The sequence below is a fragment of the Myxocyprinus asiaticus genome, chromosome 27 (genome assembly GCF_019703515.2).
Source record: "Myxocyprinus asiaticus isolate MX2 ecotype Aquarium Trade chromosome 27, UBuf_Myxa_2, whole genome shotgun sequence".
In the NCBI taxonomy this organism is placed as follows: domain Eukaryota; kingdom Metazoa; phylum Chordata; class Actinopteri; order Cypriniformes; family Catostomidae; genus Myxocyprinus; species Myxocyprinus asiaticus.
This window is the reverse complement of record NC_059370.1, coordinates 28,630,101-28,649,304: the sequence shown is the minus strand read 5'-3', so window position 1 is coordinate 28,649,304 and position 19,204 is coordinate 28,630,101. Positions and strand designations below refer to the sequence as shown.

General features: G+C 38.0%; 1 protein-coding gene across 1 annotated transcript; it reads right to left on the bottom strand.

Moving 5' to 3' along the window:
- Positions 1 to 4,252: 4,252 nt before the first annotated feature.
- On the bottom strand, positions 4,253 to 5,614 carry LOC127417819 (probable G-protein coupled receptor 101). The gene has a single exon (XM_051658069.1). It carries the CDS (start codon positions 5,540 to 5,542, stop codon positions 4,253 to 4,255), a length of 1,290 nt encoding a protein of 429 aa, XP_051514029.1. The 5' UTR covers positions 5,543 to 5,614.
- Between the last annotated feature and the right edge of the window lie 13,590 nt (positions 5,615 to 19,204).

Sequence of the window (19,204 nt, the reverse complement as noted above, 5' to 3'; positions counted from 1 at the left end):
TGTAGTGGAATACATTTCAAAAGTAACCCTCCAAACCCTGCATGGGGTAAGTAAATGATGAGAGGATTTTAATTTTGGGGGGAACTGTCCTTTTAAAGAAGATGATTTATAAAAAGAACAAAAACAAAAAACAAAACAAAACAAAGCTTTTGTCTTCCATGGAAGAAATAAAGTCATACAGGTCTGGAACAAGTGAGTAAATAATGACAGTTTTTGTGTGAACTTTTATGTAGGTGTGTATTTTGAAACAGATTTGAATAAATTCGTTAATTTTGCCACTTTTTACTATTTCTGTATTTCAGGGCTTAAGATTCAGAAGAGCCAGATGTTGGATATTCATCAGTTGCCCTGTTAACAGTGGTCAGAGATCTCACAAATGTTGCGATTCACTACAGGCTGGTCAGAAATTCCATTGTTCTTGAAAGTTAAATCGTCACCCACCTGCCCAGGCTTTTCAGATTTCTTTTTATGTTTGGACTGATTTATGCATTGAATCTAAGTTAATCTGAAGTAATACTACTAGCACATTTCAAGTCACTTAAAATTATATAGTTTAATTATTAAGTTAACAAGGCTTAAAAAATAAGTTAATACAAAGCATATTCATGATTTCAAAAACCTCTATTTTTTTTAGTTGTATAAATATATTAAGTTCGCAGAACTTGAAGTTATGGTTAATTAAAATAAACATTAGTAACTGCATATTTTGATTTGACAAAAATCATTTCTTTTAATTTATACTTTCTGAGAAAAACAAGTTATGCATACTTGAGACTTAAGTTTTGATACTTGTAAAAGTAAAGGAAAGTAAGCAGAAAAGTAAACAATCAGTTGCCTCAAATTTTTTAAGTTAATAGAACTTATATGATTTACAGTGTTTTTAAACCCTCCGAAAATTGGCTCTATTTACTTCAATTGTAAGTGCCTCACTTAAAGAAAAGGAAGGACAAGTCAAAATAATTTTGTGGTCATCAACACAGACACAAATGCTTTTGATTGAGCTTAACTTGACTGAGGGAACCTGTATTCCCTTAAGCTTTGAATGTGATATGTACAACTGACTTCAGAACTTTTTTCCAATAAATGGATTAGTTTCATATGTTTGACAGTCACTGCAGAATGAGAAAATAGAATTTACATTTATAAATGGCATTATATATAGTTCTAGTAACTTGACCTAATCGACTTCATCTAACGTAATATAAACGTTAAAGACAAGAAGGCTTAAATATAGGAGAACATAACTGATTCAAGTTAAATGAAAACCATTCATTCATATTAAACGAACACCATTCATTCATGTTAAACTAACACCATTCATTCAAGATAGTTTTACATGGTCCGTTTTTTGGTTTTAAATTGATTCTGTTTTGTTAAGAGAACTTGTTTCAATCATGTGGAAGCACTGTCCATGATTGAATCATGTTCAGCCAAAGAGCTATTTTTTTTTAAGTGTAATTTGTAATGTTCAAATGTTATATTGCAGGTTCATTCTGCTTTTATTATTATTTTAAATATGTGTATGAATGTGTGGATATGTGTATGTATATATATCATGTTTTAATTCATATTATGTTAAGGCAAAAAGGCCATGGTATTTTTTTTTAGGGGCAGAAAACAAAAGCTGTTGTTCCCAGCGCAAAAACATTTTAGAGATTGGTTTGTCAGCTTTAAAAAGTTATGAACCAGTGAAAAAAGCAACAAAAGTGTTGTGTGAAAAATATGCTTAAGCATTTAAAGCTGTTGCTAATCAGTTCTTGTAATATGCTGAACAAAATAATTTGTATGTTGTTTTGAATGTTGTTCTTGCAAATAATAATACAAAGTTTAAAATATAAACTGTTTTTTTTTGCAGTTTATATTTTTAAAATGAAGAATGACACAATGCAAAAGTACAGTTAACCTACATTTAGAGAAAGAAAATGCATTTATTTTGACAGTTTATTAATGTATTTGAATAAATAAAAAAATAAAACTAAATTTGACAAATTTTTTATTTTTTTGCAACACTTCTGACAGTTAATTTAAACCTGGGCTTTTGCAAAGTAAATTACATTTTTTGTGTGTGTTTTATATATAAATGGTCTTAGATTTACAGTATTTTTTTGTAATATCAATAGTAATTGTCTGGACTTGAGCTTTTCTTTATTTCATGGAATTATAGGGAGATTTTTTGAAGAATTACAGTAATAGATGTTAATTATGGTAAAAATAATTACTGTTTTTTTTTAACAGTGTACCCTGAGATCCTTGGCTCATTGACTGCTCTTGGGTGAATCTCACAAAAACCAGCCCAGGTCACATTTCACCCCAAAATAAAAAAAGATAAAGAGAGAGAGAAAAAAAACATTTTGCATAAAGAAAGTGAAGCATGTATGATGCAAGTCTCTTCAAGTATTGTTGACCACAGACCTTATTTAACCTGAATTGGTCTTCCAGGCTGGCCTACAAGCAGATGTTATGACTAACCAGCTCTATTGTTACGAATCTAAATATTTTTGGTCCTTAGAATAGTCATCATTTTCTATGAGAAAAATCTAATTTATAATTTGTCTCTTTGGATTTTGGGGAAAAATATGACACAGACAAGTTCTTGAGAGATTCACCTTCTTGGTCAAAATGATGAAATCTCCACATTGTTCACCCCATGATGTGAAAGTTAAAGCTGATATCTGTTGAATGTGTAATTTTTCAATGCTAAGAGAAATACAGTTACAAATTAAAAGATACTGCCAAACGTGCAGCTTTGTTAAATTACGAAGTTGATTTTTGTGGGACAACATTGGAAACTACACCTTATAATTGTTCAGACACAAATTACAATACAATCAACTGAAATAAATTATATAAATATTTACGACTCTGTCTCATCACATCACTTTCCTACTTTCCAAACTCTTAATGTTAACAAGGTTCATCGCTTAAGTATCATATTGATGCATAAACAATAAATATATAAACTTTTTTTTCATAAATTTCCTGAAACATAGATACAATAGACTGGTTACTATGTACAATAGTGCAGTTTGCTTGTAATTACTTTTTACATTTAAAACACTTTTACTTCCAGAGAACTTTGATTCCATTTACAATGATTTAGTTGTATAGTAAATTTGATATGTATGCTTAGAAAAATAGACAAAAAAAAAATCTCTCCACATGTATTCTAAACTGTGGAAATTAAGTTTCAAAACAACATATAGAATGTGTTCTGTCTTTAAATTGTAAACTTTTATAGTAATACATTTCCTCTTTTAAATGGATGTATAGAAATAACATTTATTATACACTTTATACTATATACTGTCTCATAAAATTATTTTTCCAGCAGTTTTCTTACTATTATTCCTGAATTAAATACATAATAATAAAAAAGCATTATTCTGAATTTTATTGAGAACTAAATACTTTTACACTTACCCACATATTGGCCTCAAAGTCTTGTTGGAATGTCAAGAATTGTATAATCTTTTATGGTTGTTTTTAAAGGGATAGTTCAACCAAAAATGAAAATTCTCTCATTTACTCACCCTCATACCATCCCAGATGTGTGTGACTTTCTTTCTTCTGCTGAACCCAAATGAAGATTTTTAGAAGAATATTTAACCTCTGTAGGTCCATACAACGCAAGTGAATTGATACCAAATTTGAAGATCCAAAAAGCAAATATAGGCAACATAAAATAATCCAGTGGTTAAATCTGTATTACTGTATTTGTGTTCTACAGAAGAAAGAAAGTCATATACATCTTGGATGGCATGAGGGTGAGTAAATGATGAGAGAATTTTCATTTTTTGGGTGAACAATTTCTGTAAAAACAGACCTTGTTTCCAGTCTGTTTAACCATTATGACAGCGCGCAGTAGAATGTAGGCTAACTGATGGTAGATTTTGAACCACTTTCCCATACAAAGATCAAATATTACCCTTGACTAAAAGGACCTTTAAATAGTCTATTAACGTTGGCATGCATTTCAATAGTTCCTGACAAGACTGTATCCAGGAAACTACCAGGACTAACTACCAGCTAGGCTCTGTTGTTGCTGTCATTGTTGCTTTTGTGCAACATTATATTAATCATACTGTACATCCATAGCATAACTAACACATTTGAATACAATTACAGTGTGTTCAGCTATGTATTCAGATTCTGTTAAAAGGCACATTCACTTTAAAAATTGTGCCCATGTGGAAACTGTCTGAAGCCACCAATAAATGTATACTGTATATACTGTATACCCCAATACTGTTTCTCATGGTTGATTGTTGCTGTGCACAGTGAGCTCCCTTTCTGAGCTCAGACTGATGGAGGTGGTCTCCTTATGGCTGTCTTTATACCTCCTCTCTGTAGGCGCAGAGGAGGTAGTCCCTTCCTCCCAGGTGCGAAGAGGGCACACACGGGCCACCTGGCTTGACAGATGGGTATGTGCCATGCGTCCATCTGTCACTGTGAAGCAGCTGTCCACAGCGGAGCCTTGACTAATACGGCCCTGTCCGCACAAAGGCCCACAAAGCAGGGCCAGGAACTCCTTACGTACACTGCGGTGCATGTAGCCGTAGATGTAGGGGTGCAAGCAGCACTGCAGGAAGAAGAGAATGAGAGCCATCGAAGCCAGCCAGGGAGGCACTGCTGCACTGGAGTAAATGGATATCGTGCTCAGAACACTGTACGGGCCCATGCTGAGCACATAGGATGCCATTATGACAAACACCACCCGCGCTGCCTTGCAGTGATAGTGAAAGCATCTGTGGCGTGTCCTGATCGGATAGGTTGCTGAGAAAGGCCCCACTTGCTGGGGCTGATGCCTTTGGGGACTGGAACAGGGCGCTTGGGAATCTGGTGGCGGATTTGACTGGATGGGGTGTACAAGAGCGTTTTGTCGTCTCGCCGCCCTAAATACCATCCAGTAGCAGCAAAGCATAATCACAACAGGCAGCCAGAATGAGAGTGCAGACACCACTGCTGAATAGGAATAGCTTGAGGACCACACCACTGTGCAGGTGTTGTGGTGGCGGTCAAACTCAATTGCTCCCCATCCGTAAAGCGGCGGTGTGCTCTGAAGCAGGCTGAGAAGCCATGTGAGAGCTATCAGGTTGGTGCCCAGATGGGGAGTCATGCGGGTGGGGTATGACAGCGGGTGGATGATGGCAAGGTAGCGATCCACGGACACCACGATGATGGTGTTCACACCGGCAAATGCAAACAGGTGCATGAGCACTACAAGAGCCTGGCACAGACGGGCATCCAGCGGCCAGACCTCGGGCACAGTGGCGGCGATGGCAAAGGGCATGACCAGCACCGTCTGCAGCAGGTCGGCCAGAAGCAGATTTAGCACAAAGCGGTTGGCGACATGGAGTAGCTGTGGCTTGCGCTGAAATACCAGCAGCACCACCACGTTTCCAAAAAGCGAGGTGCACACGATCACCGAGATGAGCACCATCTTCACCATGCTGTTCAGCAGAGAGGGTGACAGGGGTGCACCGGGATCCCAGGGCACTGTGCTGGTGTTACTGCCCAGTCCAGGAGGTGGAGAGGTAGGCATGGTGACAGAGACAGTGGGAGATAACGCATTAGGAGCCTTTCGGATATCACCAACCTAAGGATCTGTCGATTATTTGGTCACTGTTCGCACCTTGAGAGAGGAGGCAACAGATGAGACAAGTGCTCAATAAGGGCTATCCATGCTGATCATCCCTCTTTGAAAAGTATTCTCACTTGCCAATTCTGTAGTCATATTTAAGCCACAGATTTGGATGAGCCATTGTGTACAGAACACCACAGCATACATAGACAACAGATGTTTAGTCAATTTTCATCGCTTAGAAGCAGTGTGCATCATCTTACCTTGTCGGTCCTTTGGCACGATTCGATGTTAGTTGGCACGGGCCAAATTATATGCACATACCTCTCGCGCAAACATGAGAAGCAGCTGGAAATCACCGCTGTCATAATTCCATTGTTAACCGGCGCTAAAAGTGGCGCTGATTTCTGTGCGATGTAAATCTCATGCACATATTACCAATGACTGGGGACGTTTACCGTGTGACGATCACTGAAAACGCAGCATCCCGTCGTTGGCTCCGCTCGAATGGCTGTCAGTTTTTAGTTGTATGTACTCCGTCTTTTGTGTCCGTCTGATTTCTCTCACCATTGGTATGGCTCCAGTGATGCTCTCCCATTTTCATCTTCTCTGTGTAATCAATGGCAGCCGCCGCGTTCTTTCACCTCAGCTCTTGGCTCAGTGTGAGGACTTCCTTCAGAGATGAAGCATCATCTGTCAGCTATGCATTCGCTTCTCATGTCAGAGCTGATATTCTTTTTATAAACAGCTGTGGATTGCTGTAGCCAGCTTGTGAACATGCGGTGGCAAACGACATAGCAATGCCACAGCGGTTACACAAATATCAGAGCCCGAGGAGCGCTGTCCGTCTTCAGCACTAAACCATTCTGCTCATAGGATTGATGTGCCACACACACATTAATCATACTACATAATGGAAACACACTCACTATACGTATATGTATACGACACACACACACACACACACACACACACACACACACACACACACACACTATATATGTATACACAGGTGCATCTCAATAAATTAGAATGTCGTGGAAAAGTTCATTTATTTCAGTAATTCAACTCAAATTGTGAAACTCGTGTATTAAATAAATTCAATGCACACAGACTGAAGTAGTTTAAGTCTTTGGTTCTTTTAATTGTGATGATTTTGGCTCACATTTAACAAAAACCCACCAATTCACTATCTCAAAAAATTAGAATATGGTGACATGCCAATCAGCTAATCAACTCAAAACACCTGCAAAGGTTTCCTGAGCCTTCAAAATGGTCTCTCAGTTTGGTTCACTAGGCTACACAATCATGTGGAAGACTGCTGATCTGACAGTTGTCCAGAAGACAATCATTGACACCCTTCACAAGGAGGGTAAGCCACAAACATTCATTGCCAAAGAAGCTGGCTGTTCACAGAGTGCTGTATCCAAGCATGTTAACAGAAAGTTGAGTGGAAGGAAGAAGTGTGGAAGAAAAAGATGCACAACCAACCGAGAGAACCGCAGCCTTATGAGGATTGTCAAGCAAAATCGATTCAAGAATTTGGGTGAACTTCACAAGGAATGGACTGAGGCTGGCGTCAAGGCATCAAGAGCCACCACACACAGACATGTCAAGAAATTTGGCTACAGTTGTCATATATTCCTCTTGTTAAGCCACTCCTGAACCACAGACAACATCAGAGGCGTCTTACCTGGGCTAAGGAGAAGAAGAACTGGACTGTTGCCCAGTGGTCCAAAGTCCTCTTTTCAGATGAGAGCAAGTTTTGTATTTCATTTGGAAACCAAGGTCCTAGAGTCTGGAGGAAGGGTGGAGAAGCTCATAGCCCAAGTTACTTGAAGTCCAGTGTTAAGTTTCCACAGTCTGTGATGATTTGGGGTGCAATGTCATCTGCTGGTGTTGGTCCATTGTGTTTTTTGAAAACCAAAGTCACTGCACCCATTTACCAAGAAATCTTGGAGCACTTCATGCTTCCTTTTGCTGACTAGCTTTTTAAAGATGCTGATTTCATTTTCCAGCAGGATTTGGCACCTGCCCACACTGCCAAAAGCACCAAAAGTTGGTTAAATGACCATGGTGTTGGTGTGCTTGACTGGCCAGCAAACTCACCAGACCTGAACCCCATAGAGAATCTATGGGGTATTGTCAAGAGGAAAATGAGAAACGAGAGACCAAAAAAATGCAGATGAGCTGAAGGCCACTGTCAAAGAAACCTGGGCATCCATACCACCTCAGCAGTGCCACAAACTGATCACCTCCATGCCACGCCGAATTGAGGCAGTAATTAAAGCAAAAGGAGCCCCTACCAAGTATTGAGTACATGTACAGTAAATGAACATACTTTCCAGAAGGCCAACAATTCACTAAAAATGTTTTTTTTATTGGTCTTATGATGTATTCTAATTTTTTGAGATAGTGAATTGGTGGGTTTTTGTTAAATGTGAGCCAAAATCATCACAATTAAAAGAACCAAAGACTTAAACTACTTCAGTCTGTGTGCACTGAATTTATTTAATACACGAGTTTCACAATTTGAGATGAATTACTGAAATAAATGAACTTTTCCACGACATTCTAATTTATTGAGATGCACCTGTATACACACACACACACTGGTGGCCAAAAGTTTGGAATAATGTACAAATTTTGCTCTTATGGAAAGAAATTGGCACTTTTATTCACCAAAGTGGCATTCAACTGATCACAAAATATAGTCAGGACATTACAGATGTAAGAAACAGCTCCATCACTATTTGAAAAAAGTCATTTTTGATTAAATCTAGACAGGCCCCATTTCCAGCAGCCATCACTCCAACACCTTATCCTTGAGTAATCATGCTAAATTACTAATTTGGTACTAGAAAATCACTTGCCATTATATCAAACACAGCTGAAAGCTATCTGGTTATTTAAATTAAGCTTAACATTGTCTTTGTGTTTGTTTTTGAGTTGCCACAGTATGCAACAGACTGGCATGTCTTAAGGTCAATATTAGGTCAAAAATGGCAAAAAAGAAACAGCTTTCTCAAGAAACTAATCAGTCAAACATTGTTTTGAGGAATGAAGGCTATACAATGCTTGAAATTGCCAAAAAACTGAAGATTTCATACAAAGGGGTACACTACAGTCTTCAAAGACAAAGGACAACTGGCTCTAACAAGGACAGAAAGAGATGTGGAAGGCCAGATGTACAACTAAACAAGAGGATAAGTACATCAGAGTCTCTAGTTTGAGAAATAGATGCCTCACATGTCCTCAGTTTAGCTTCATTGAATTTTACCTGCTCAACACCAGTTTCATGTACAACAGTAAAGAGAAGACTCAGGGGTGCAGGTCTTATGGGAAGAATTGCAAAGAAAAAGCCACTTTTGAAACAGAAAATCAAAAAGAAAAGGTTAAAGTGGGCAAAGAAACACAAACATTGGACAACAGATAATTGGAAAAGAGTGTTATGGATCTTAACCCCATTGGCTTTTGTGGGATCAGCTAGACTGTAAGGCTCATCTATGGCAATTGATATAGGAAGCATGGGGTGAAATGTCACCTGAGTATCTGGACAAACTGACAGCTAGAATGCCAAGGATCTGCAAAGCTGTCATTGCTTCACGTGGAGGATTTTTTTGATGAGAACACTTTGAAGTAGTTTAAGAAGTTCTGAACATTTTTTTCAAATTGTAATAGTCATTTTTCACGTTATTAATGTCCTGACTATACATTGTGATCAGTTGAATGCCACTTTGGTGAATAAAAGTACCAATTTCTTTCCATAAGAACAAAATATGTACATTATTCCAAACTTTTGGCTGCCAGTATATACATATATATATATATATATACAGCTCTGGAAAAAATTAAGAGACTACTCCAAAATGTTCAGTTTCTCTGGATTTAGGTATGTTTTTGAGTAAAATGAACATTTTTGTTTTATTCTATAAACTACTGGCAACATTTCTCCCAATTTCCAAATAAAAATATTGTCATTTAGAGCATTTATTTGCAGAAATTGACAACTGGTCAAAATAACAAAAATGATGCTGTGTTTTCAGACCTCGAATAATGCAAAGAAAACAAGTTCATATTCATTTATAAACAACACAATTCTAATGTTTTAACTAGGGAAGAGTTCAGAAATGAATATTTGCTGGAATAACCCTGATTTTCAATCACAGCTTTCATGCGTCTTGGCATGCTCTCTACCAGTCTTTCACATTGCTGTTGGGTTCAGAGATATTTGTTATGCCACTCCTGGCGCAAAAAATCAAGCAGCTCAGCTTTGTTTGGTGGCCATCCATCTTCCTCATGATCACATTCCAGAGGTTTTCAGTGGTGTTCAGGTCTGGAGACTGGGCTGGCCATGACAGGGTCTTGAGCCGGGGGTCCTCCATCCACACTTTGATTGACCTGGATGTGTGGCATGAAGCATTGTCCTGCTAGAAAAACCAATCTGGAGAGACCTTCAAGCCACAGTGTCTCGCACCCACTGTGAAATTTGGTGGAGGATTGGTGATGATCTGGGGGTGCTTCAGCAAGACTGGAATCAGGCAGATTCATCTTTGTAAAGAACGCATGACTCAAGCCACGTACAAGGTTATCCTGGAAGAAAACTTGCTTCCTTCTGCTCTGACAATGTTCCCCAACTCTGAGGATTGATTTTTCCAGCAGGACAATGCTCCATGCCACACAGGCAGGTCAATCAAGGTGTGGGTGAAGGACCACCGGATCAAGACCCTGTCATGGCCAGCCCAATCTCCAGACCTGAAACCCACTGAAAACCTCTGGAATGTGATCAAGTGGAAGATGGATGGCCACAAGCCATCAAACAAAGCCGAGCTGCTTGAATTTTTGCGCCAGGAGTGGCATAAAGTCACCCAACAGCAATGTAAAAGATTGGTGGAGAGCATGACAAAACGCATGAAAACTGTGATTGAAAATCAGGATTATTCCACCAAATATTGATTTCTGAACTCTTCCGAAGTTAAAACATTATTGTGTTGTTTAAAAATGAATATGAACTTGTTTTCTTTGCATTATTCGAGGTCTGAAAACACTGCATCTTTCTTGTTATTTTGACAAGTTGTCATTTTCTGCAAATAAATGCTCTAAATTACAATATTTGTATTTGGGAGAAATGTTGTCAGTACTTTATAGCATAAAACAAAAATGTTCATTTTACTCAAACCATACCTAAATCCAGAGAAACGGATAATTTTGCAGTGGTCTCTTAATTTTTTCCAGAGCTGTATATACAGTATATACTGTGTTACGGTAATAAGAATAATTATTTAAAACAATGGGAATAGTAAGAGCTACGGTAATGAGAATTGGGGGCTACAATGTGCTTAAGTGTCCTGAAAATAATGTCACAATGAAAATAAAAACATAAAAAAGGTCTAAAATATGGGGTTAAATATGACCAGGACTTTTTCTTGACAGGATTCATGAGAATAACTCTGCTATGTATGTACAATACAGTATAAATTAATTAACTGATTTATTAAAGTCAAAAATATTTAGATTACATTAGGTCACACCAACAAAAATAATTTTAAGCGTGAAATCAAGTAAATTTTACATCCTGCTATGTATGTACAATACAATACCAGGGGCGTAGCAGTCATTTTAAAAGTGTGTTTGGGGGGGGGGGAGGGGGGACGACAGCTGTCAGTAGGTGGCTCGCACAGACCCAACACTTACAGTGCAGTTTTAATATAGTACAGTATATATTAATATATAAGCATGATATAAGTATTATATTAATATATACATATTATTTACTTTGAATATTTGTAGTATTTTAAATATTGAAGTATTGCAAAGTAATTGCAAAATTTTGCAAAATTACATGCAAAAATAAAGGGCATCTTGTGGAGCGCTTGCTTCTGTTTCACACATGACAATAATAGACTGAGCACAAACTGGTCCTGAATAAATTATTCAATCAATTACAATAATGACAATTGTGCATGTGCACAATTAAATTTTTACTCTGTGCTTGTGCATTGTGGAGTTTACATTTATCCAAATGGCTTGAGTGTTTTGACTACATTCACCAAAATTCGTTCAGATCCATTTAATGATTCAGTGACCATTTCTGGTGATGCCAGAAGGTGGTGACAAATGAGTGTCTTGTACGAAATTAGTTAGTCACTGAATCAATGATAAAATAAATACAAATAAAATAATTATTCTTTAAAATGTTTATGTCTACAGACCTACAAAGAGACTTTAATAGAGGTTTTATGCATTATAAGAACAAAGCAAATCTATCATTTCCCTACAGCTGCTGAGCATGACTTTTATCAGAAGACAAACATAGTAGTCATATAATAATTATGAGTTTCAATAACGTCCATACGTTTTCATGTATAAAAAAGTTTGTCTACATATCTATTCACTTCAGCAAAAATTAAAATTCTGTCATCATTTACTCACCTTCATGTGGTTCAAAATGCATGCTACTTTATTTCTTCTTTGGGACACAAAAGGAGGTGTTAGGCAAAAAGTTAGACTCAGTCACCATTCATTGCATTGCAAGATCTGTGTCCATTTACTGATTATTTTTTATTGATTATTTGAAGTCTGCCAGCACACTTTAGTTCGCATTCATCACCATATTTTTACCTCGACACTTGAGGACTGTGTTCTTCTTTGTGGATGGACTCCAGTTCAAAAACAGTGGCAGAACATGGAATCCCACTGTAGATTTTTCAGGGTCTGAAAGTTCGTTAAATATTGTTGTTTAGCATCATGTAGTGTATTATTTATCTGAGGCATTGCATCTGAATTTTTTTGAATTATAGAATAGTCTTTAATGTCATCCGGTCTAGCATTGTAGTCTATTTTTTCTATCTTTTAGTTTTTATTATTAACATTCAAATATTAACTTTAATATCCATTATCTAGTATGAGTCTCTGGGCTTTTCATCATCATGTGTCTCAGAGATAATGTTTATATTTTTTTTTTTTACTTCTTACAATAGACCTATAATACATTAAATCTCCATTTCCCTTTCACTTTCCCTAAATGACTCTCTCTACTATTCTCAGATAGATGTGACCTATTATTTATTGTCTGAATAATGCAAAGATGATTTTATTAGACATTACAGGAAAATTGGTTTTGCAAGATGGCACATTGTGAACACTGACTGATGGCTGCATGTTACCTACGCTTCAGTTAAGCCTACTAAAGGGGGCCACCTAGTGGCTATGTCATGCTATATCATAGAGGCTATAACAGAGATATTTAAACATAAATCATAATTATTATTTTAATTCAGATGGTGACAAACTACATGTGCTTAAAGGAACTGTTCACCTAAAATGAAAATTCTCTCATCATTTACTCACTCTCATGCCATCCCAGATGTACATGACTTTCTTTCTTCTGCGGAGCACAAATTAAGATTTTTAGAAGGATGTCTCAGCTCCAGTCCATACTCCATCTCTCAGTCCATACAATGCAAGAACCAGTGAATGGTGGCCAGAACTTTGAATCTCAAAATTCACATGTCAGCATAAAAGTAATCCATAAGACTCCAGTAGTTAAATCCAGATCTTCTGAAGCGATATGATAGGTGGGTGTGTGAGAAACAGATACATTTTGAAGTCCTTTTTTTTTTACTATAAATCTCCACCTTTGACCAGCCCGACCAGTAGGTGGCATTATGCACTAAGAATGCGAATCACCAAAACAAAAGAAGAAAGTGAAAGTGGAGATTTATAGGAAAAAAGGACTTATATATTGAACTGTTTCTCACCCACACCCATCATAATGCTTCAGACATGGATTAAACAACTGGAGTCATATGGATTACATTTATGCTGCCTTTATGTGCTTTTTTGAGCTTCAAAGTTTTGACCACTATTCACTTGCATTGTATGGACCCACAGAGCTGAAATATTCTTGTAAAAATCTTTGTGTTCTGCAGAAGAAAGAAAGTCATACACATCTGGGATGACATAAATGTGAGTAAATGATGAGATAATTTTCATTTTTAGAACCATTCTTTTAATTTCTACCCTGCTCCAAACTGGTATAAATGAAATTTAGATAAGGGTTTTGGTGGCTAACAGAAAGAAGAAAAAAAAAAAAAAAGGAAAAAAAACCCTCAATGGCCCGTTTTCTCCTCAAAGCCAAGCGAGCAGTGTCGGATTGATGTGCAGATAGATAAACAAACAGAGGCACAACCAGCACTAGCAATTTAGAAAAGGTCCCATTCACATTCCCGGATCACACAATGCTGTTCGTATTGATGCTCAAACAGTTTAGACGTGATTACTTATGTTTCCCTGGAAGGTGATAACTTTGCCACTCTTGGCAGCCATTGTCACAACCTGGTGCTTCCTATTCATGCGACCGGACCACCAACAAAAAGGAGCAAAGTGCTCGATTGATGACAGTCTTCACTTGGCCAGAGGAAGACATTACAACTACTTCTATGGGGCTCTTTCAGGAGATTAACTTACTATAAGGGCTACCTGCCATGGACCCATTGGCTGCATTCATGAAGCCCGTACAAAGGTCTTTATTATTATTATTATTATTATTATTATTATTATTTTATTTTTGCCACAGCTGCATGAAAGCCAGAACTGAATACGGTAATGACCACAAAAAAAAAAAAAAAAAAAAAAAAAAAAAACAAACCTCAAGTGTGTAAAAATAAAGTGTCTTAGATGTAAGCCTTCTTACAGGAGATGGTGATTCCGCCATTGACGATCTGCCGTGTGGCTATCAAATACCGCTGGTCTAATTAATTTCAGAGGCGTTGTGTGGCCATTAAGGGAAAGACAGCATAAAGGAACAAAGTAGACTTCAATTAAATCTCCCTATCTGACAGGCGTCTCTGAAACATACACAGCACATGGCCAGTCAAGCAGGAGCTGTCTGACTTGCATTCTGGGCCCCAAACATATAATAGACTGAACACAAAGACTGTCCATTAGCACAGACAGCTTACACTGACAAATAGACAACAGTCTGTAGTAATACAAATTTTGTAGGAATAAATTTTTAGGAATAATTTCCTTCAAATATAAATGTTGACATTTTTTCATCAGGTACCTATGCTTCATGTGGTAACATCTAATTTTTTTTAAAGAATATTTATTTTCATAATTAAAGGTGCTGTAAGTGATTTTTTCTTGGAAAGGTATGCAAAAAAATGTTCCTACTTCCTTAAAAGATATTAATGAAATTAGTGTCCTGAGATATCTCACCGGTCTCTCTGACAGCTGTAGACTTTGAAAAGAGCAAACAAAAATGTGTCCACGAACAGCAGACATTGACGCTTCTCACCTGTCAATCATTTTGCTCGTTTTCATTTGAAGCAGATCATTGAGGCTATGATTCATAATGTTTGTCAGTTGAGAGCACTATTGTGCCACTGACAGCCACAAGAACAAACAATGCTGCTCTTTTGCTCTATTTTGATCTCAAAATTATCTTTGGAGGGCGGGGCTTTGGAATGAAGGGGCGTGGCTAATTCAACAACTCAGTCACGTGAAAGCTTCAGAATGCTAAAATCACTTACAGCACCTTTAATAGAACTCAATCAATCTGACTACATTTGGTGACACCAACTGAAGTAATTTTAAGGGTTTGATCAAGTATATATTACATCCTTAAATGAATAATTGACCCAAAAATGAAAATTCTGTCATAATTTACCTACTCTCATGTTGTTAAAAACCTGTGTGACCTTCTATTGAACCAGAATATTCCTTTAATCCACTGTAAAAATGACATTTTAATGTGCTTCAACATAAAATCAAAGACAGCCGATCAGTCACATACTGTATTTATTTAGCTTTTTATATAAATACATTTGAAAAGGCCTTTTAAAGGTCTTTGATAATGATGTAGTTGAGAGCACATAAGACACCAGAACACCAAAGGATTGATCAGCAGGATTAGCGCAGGTCACCCTTCACCCCTATACACATAAAGACTATGGAGAGCTTTGTGCCGGCACTCAGAAGTCCATAAAAGCACCATTCGCTGTGTCCATCTCTACCTCCTGGAGGGTGTGTGTGACCACCCTGGCCTCAAAGACAACACTCCAAGCCCCTCACACACATATGCACACAACAAAACCACAAACCACCATTTTGGACAATAGTCAGTGTGTGTGTGTGTTTGAGAGAGAGAGAGAGAGAGAGAGAGAGAGAGAGAGAGAATGACAGAGTAAGAATGCATGTGTGTGCACATTGATGTGAAATTACAGCATTATCTCACAGTCATAGCTGAGAAACCAACTGAATAGAGTCTTCTTTAAGACGTCCAGCACTGCAGCACCACATAGAGTGGACCAGAGGGAGGGCCCAGACGCTTTGCTTGTGCTTACTGAGTGGAAATGCTCTGACAGGTGTGGCATTGTACAAGTTAGGGTGTGAGTGTTAGGAATGTTCAGGGGTAGTCCCCATGTCTGCTGGCAATGTGTTTATCAGTGATTATTTTTTTAAGGGGGTACTCGAGCGGGTTCTCTCCTCCTCCTGTCTACTTCCGCCATCCTCTCAGGATCTTGCTGAAAAGAAAAACCCTCTCTTGCATAGTTGGCTGGACCTCTCCTAATGAGTCAGACAGGCTGCACTAGTTACCATTGAGCCACATAGGCAGGTCAGGGAAAGAGCAGAGGTAAAAATTTAGGGAAATTGTGAGGGAGAGAGAAAAAGAAAGAGAACGAGAGCCCAACATGACAGAAAGCAGGAAGGATGAATAGTGACCACACTACAGTATCCACTAATGGAGTTTGTTTTCGCTCAGGCCCCAGGCCTTGGCTCTACTGGACGTATTGAGAAGCTGTATTGGCGCTTGGGTAAGTAATTCCTAATTTCACTGTCCTGTCCTGTCCTGTCACCATTGCACCTATACCTTCATGAGTGTTACCTAGCCAAGATATTTTCCTATACTTACACGATTGTCAGATCTCTGCATAATGATTCAATGATTAAACGATTTCTCAGCCATTGCTTTTTTCTTGTTCTAGTAACGCTACTGTAATAGATATTACTGAAAAAGCACTCTTTGAGAACTACTGCTAATCATATAAACTAAATGTCAAGGTATTTGAACAACAACAACGCCTATCAATAAACAATTAAAGTTGCAGTTCTTTACTTGACCACCAGATGGCAGGATTCGCTCGCCGCAGAGCCCGGCTGCTCGCAGCTCCCTTGGGGAGTTTTAGCGAGCGCACGTGGTGTGACAGCTTCCCTAGGAAGTTTGGGTGACATTTGCTTCACTTAATGGCACAAGCTAATTAATCATTAGCGATCCCAGAGGTATTCCTTTTAGAGAGGCTTTGTCGTCTCTGCTCCTAGCAGGAGGCTGCAGCCCCAACATGTTATGTATGCATATGTGTATCAGCTTTGTTCCACGCTAAAGACATTTTAATTTTCTCCTGTTAATGTTTAGATTGGACTCGAGGTGCAGTTCTCCAGTCTGGACTAAATAAACTATACAATATAAAGTGCTTTAGCATATGTCTAAGTGTGCTTTTAAACTTTAAACTATGAGAAGACCTTACATTTTAACTGGACGTGGTAATGCTATAAATTTGTGAAAGAGCAAACACTGAAATTGATGAAGGCCTGATAATAAAACTGAAGCTTAATAAAGGACTGTCACTGATATGCAAGGGAGGGACAATTGAATAGATCAATCAGAATAAGGTTTACTTGACAAAATGTGTTCCCTTACTAAATTTGCAGTTTGTTCTCATTTTCCGGCCTAAAACATGAGCGTTTTTGCTTTGTGAGATTTTGGTTCACAGTTGGCTAAGGACACGTCCACGACCACAAATCCAAGTTGAAACCTCCATTTTCAGTTTCCTAATGTCATAGTTTTCAAAAGTATGCGGCTAGGGAGAGCGTTTTTGGTGGAGGAAAACGCTGTTCTAGTGTGGACGAGAGCATGTAAACAGTGAAATCAATGCGTTTTCAAAAGAAGACATTAATTTGGACATGGCCTAAACTGAGACAGATAACGCATTGCAGTTGGGCCCAGGAGTTAAGTAACTTATTATTTACAGTATCTTTTCTCTCTACTATTTCTGATACATCATAAGCAGGCTGTCTATAGGGGGGTTGTCTGCACTGTAAACCCTAATGTAGTCATTAGTGGAAAAATCAAGTTGTCTCACTTAAACAATACCTGAAATGTCAAGTTTTAGGCTCATAAGATCCTTGAACTTTTCAGCTGAACTTTTCAAGTTCCTTGAACTTACTTTCTTATTTAGACCCCTGTGCTGAAGGGATAGTTAACTGAAAATGGAAAATTCTCTCATCATTTACTGACCCTCATGCCATCCCCGATGTGTATAAGTTTCTTCTGCAGAACACAAATGAAGATTTTTAGAAGAATATTTCAGCTCTGTAGGTCCATGCAATGCAAGTGAATAGTGACCAGAACTTTGAATCTCCAAAAATCACAAAGTCAGCATAAAAGTAATCCAGTTGTTAAATACATATCTTTTGATGCAATATGATAGCTGTTGGTGAGAAACAGATCAATATTTAAGACCTTTTTTACTATAAATCTACACCTTTTTCCAGCCCGACCTGTACAAAGAATACAAATTGCCAGAAGAAGAAAGTGAAAGTGGAGATTGAAAAAAAAAAAAAAGGACTTCAATATTAATCTGTTTCTCACCCACACCTATAATATCACGTTCGAAGACATGGATTTAACCACTCGAGCCACATGGATTACTTTTATTCTGACTTTGTGATTTTTTGAGATTCAAAGTTTTGGCCACAATTCACTTGCATTGTCTGGACTTGTAGAGCTGAGATATTCCTCTAAATATCCCGGCCCCCTGGTTGAGAACCACTAACCTAGAACACAGACAGGTCACTCAGTCACCATTGTGCCTCTGTACACCTGTTCTCTGTGGAACTCTTTTAGGAGATAATTTTCTGTCCGTCTTCTTTGTAAAAAAGTGCCCTTCAAAACTTCCTGGTCATCAAATCTTTATGTCAGCTCCTCCAGAGGAAACTGTGTTTTCAATATGCCCAATCTGCAAAACTGGTGGAGGTGCTCATCAATAAATTCATTTTTGGCTTCGTAAGCAAACCCTCCCACTGACTGTGGCACACTACAGCATGTCCAGCTGTTACTGGCTGCAGAAGAATGCACACAAAACAATTAATCAGTCAAGTACACTTTGTCTACTCTACACTTTTGGCAAACACTTTGTCTCTTGTGTTTCATCATCAACTCGTTGCACAATTTACTTTGACCTTGATTTCACGAACACATAACTCTCCAGAAAGTTGGTTTTAATGCTCTTTGTCCAGTCACCCATCATGTCTCTTTTTCATTGTCCTTTGGTCTGCCATTTTGTGAGTGTACTGCTGAAAAGCAGCAGCATACTTTTTGTGTCCAAAGCTAGCTCTATTACATGTGTGCTGCCATAGAGAAGAATGAATTATTCTCTTTCATAGCCGCCTTTCCATTAATATGCAAAGGAGAGCTAGGCCTTCCCCACTCTGCCAGGTGCCATTTAACATCGCTTGGATGTACAAGGACTTCTTCATATCCACTTAAATCAGGGGAAGATTTCACTCCAGCACAGAGAAAAGGTAATTAAGCTGCTCACCAGCAACACTTTTAGGCCA

Bases quoted from the DNA above. Each gene is read 5' to 3' on its own strand.
- LOC127417819 (XM_051658069.1), bottom strand. From the start codon at position 5,542: ATGCCTACCTCTCCACCTCCTGGACTGGGCAGTAACACCAGCACAGTG.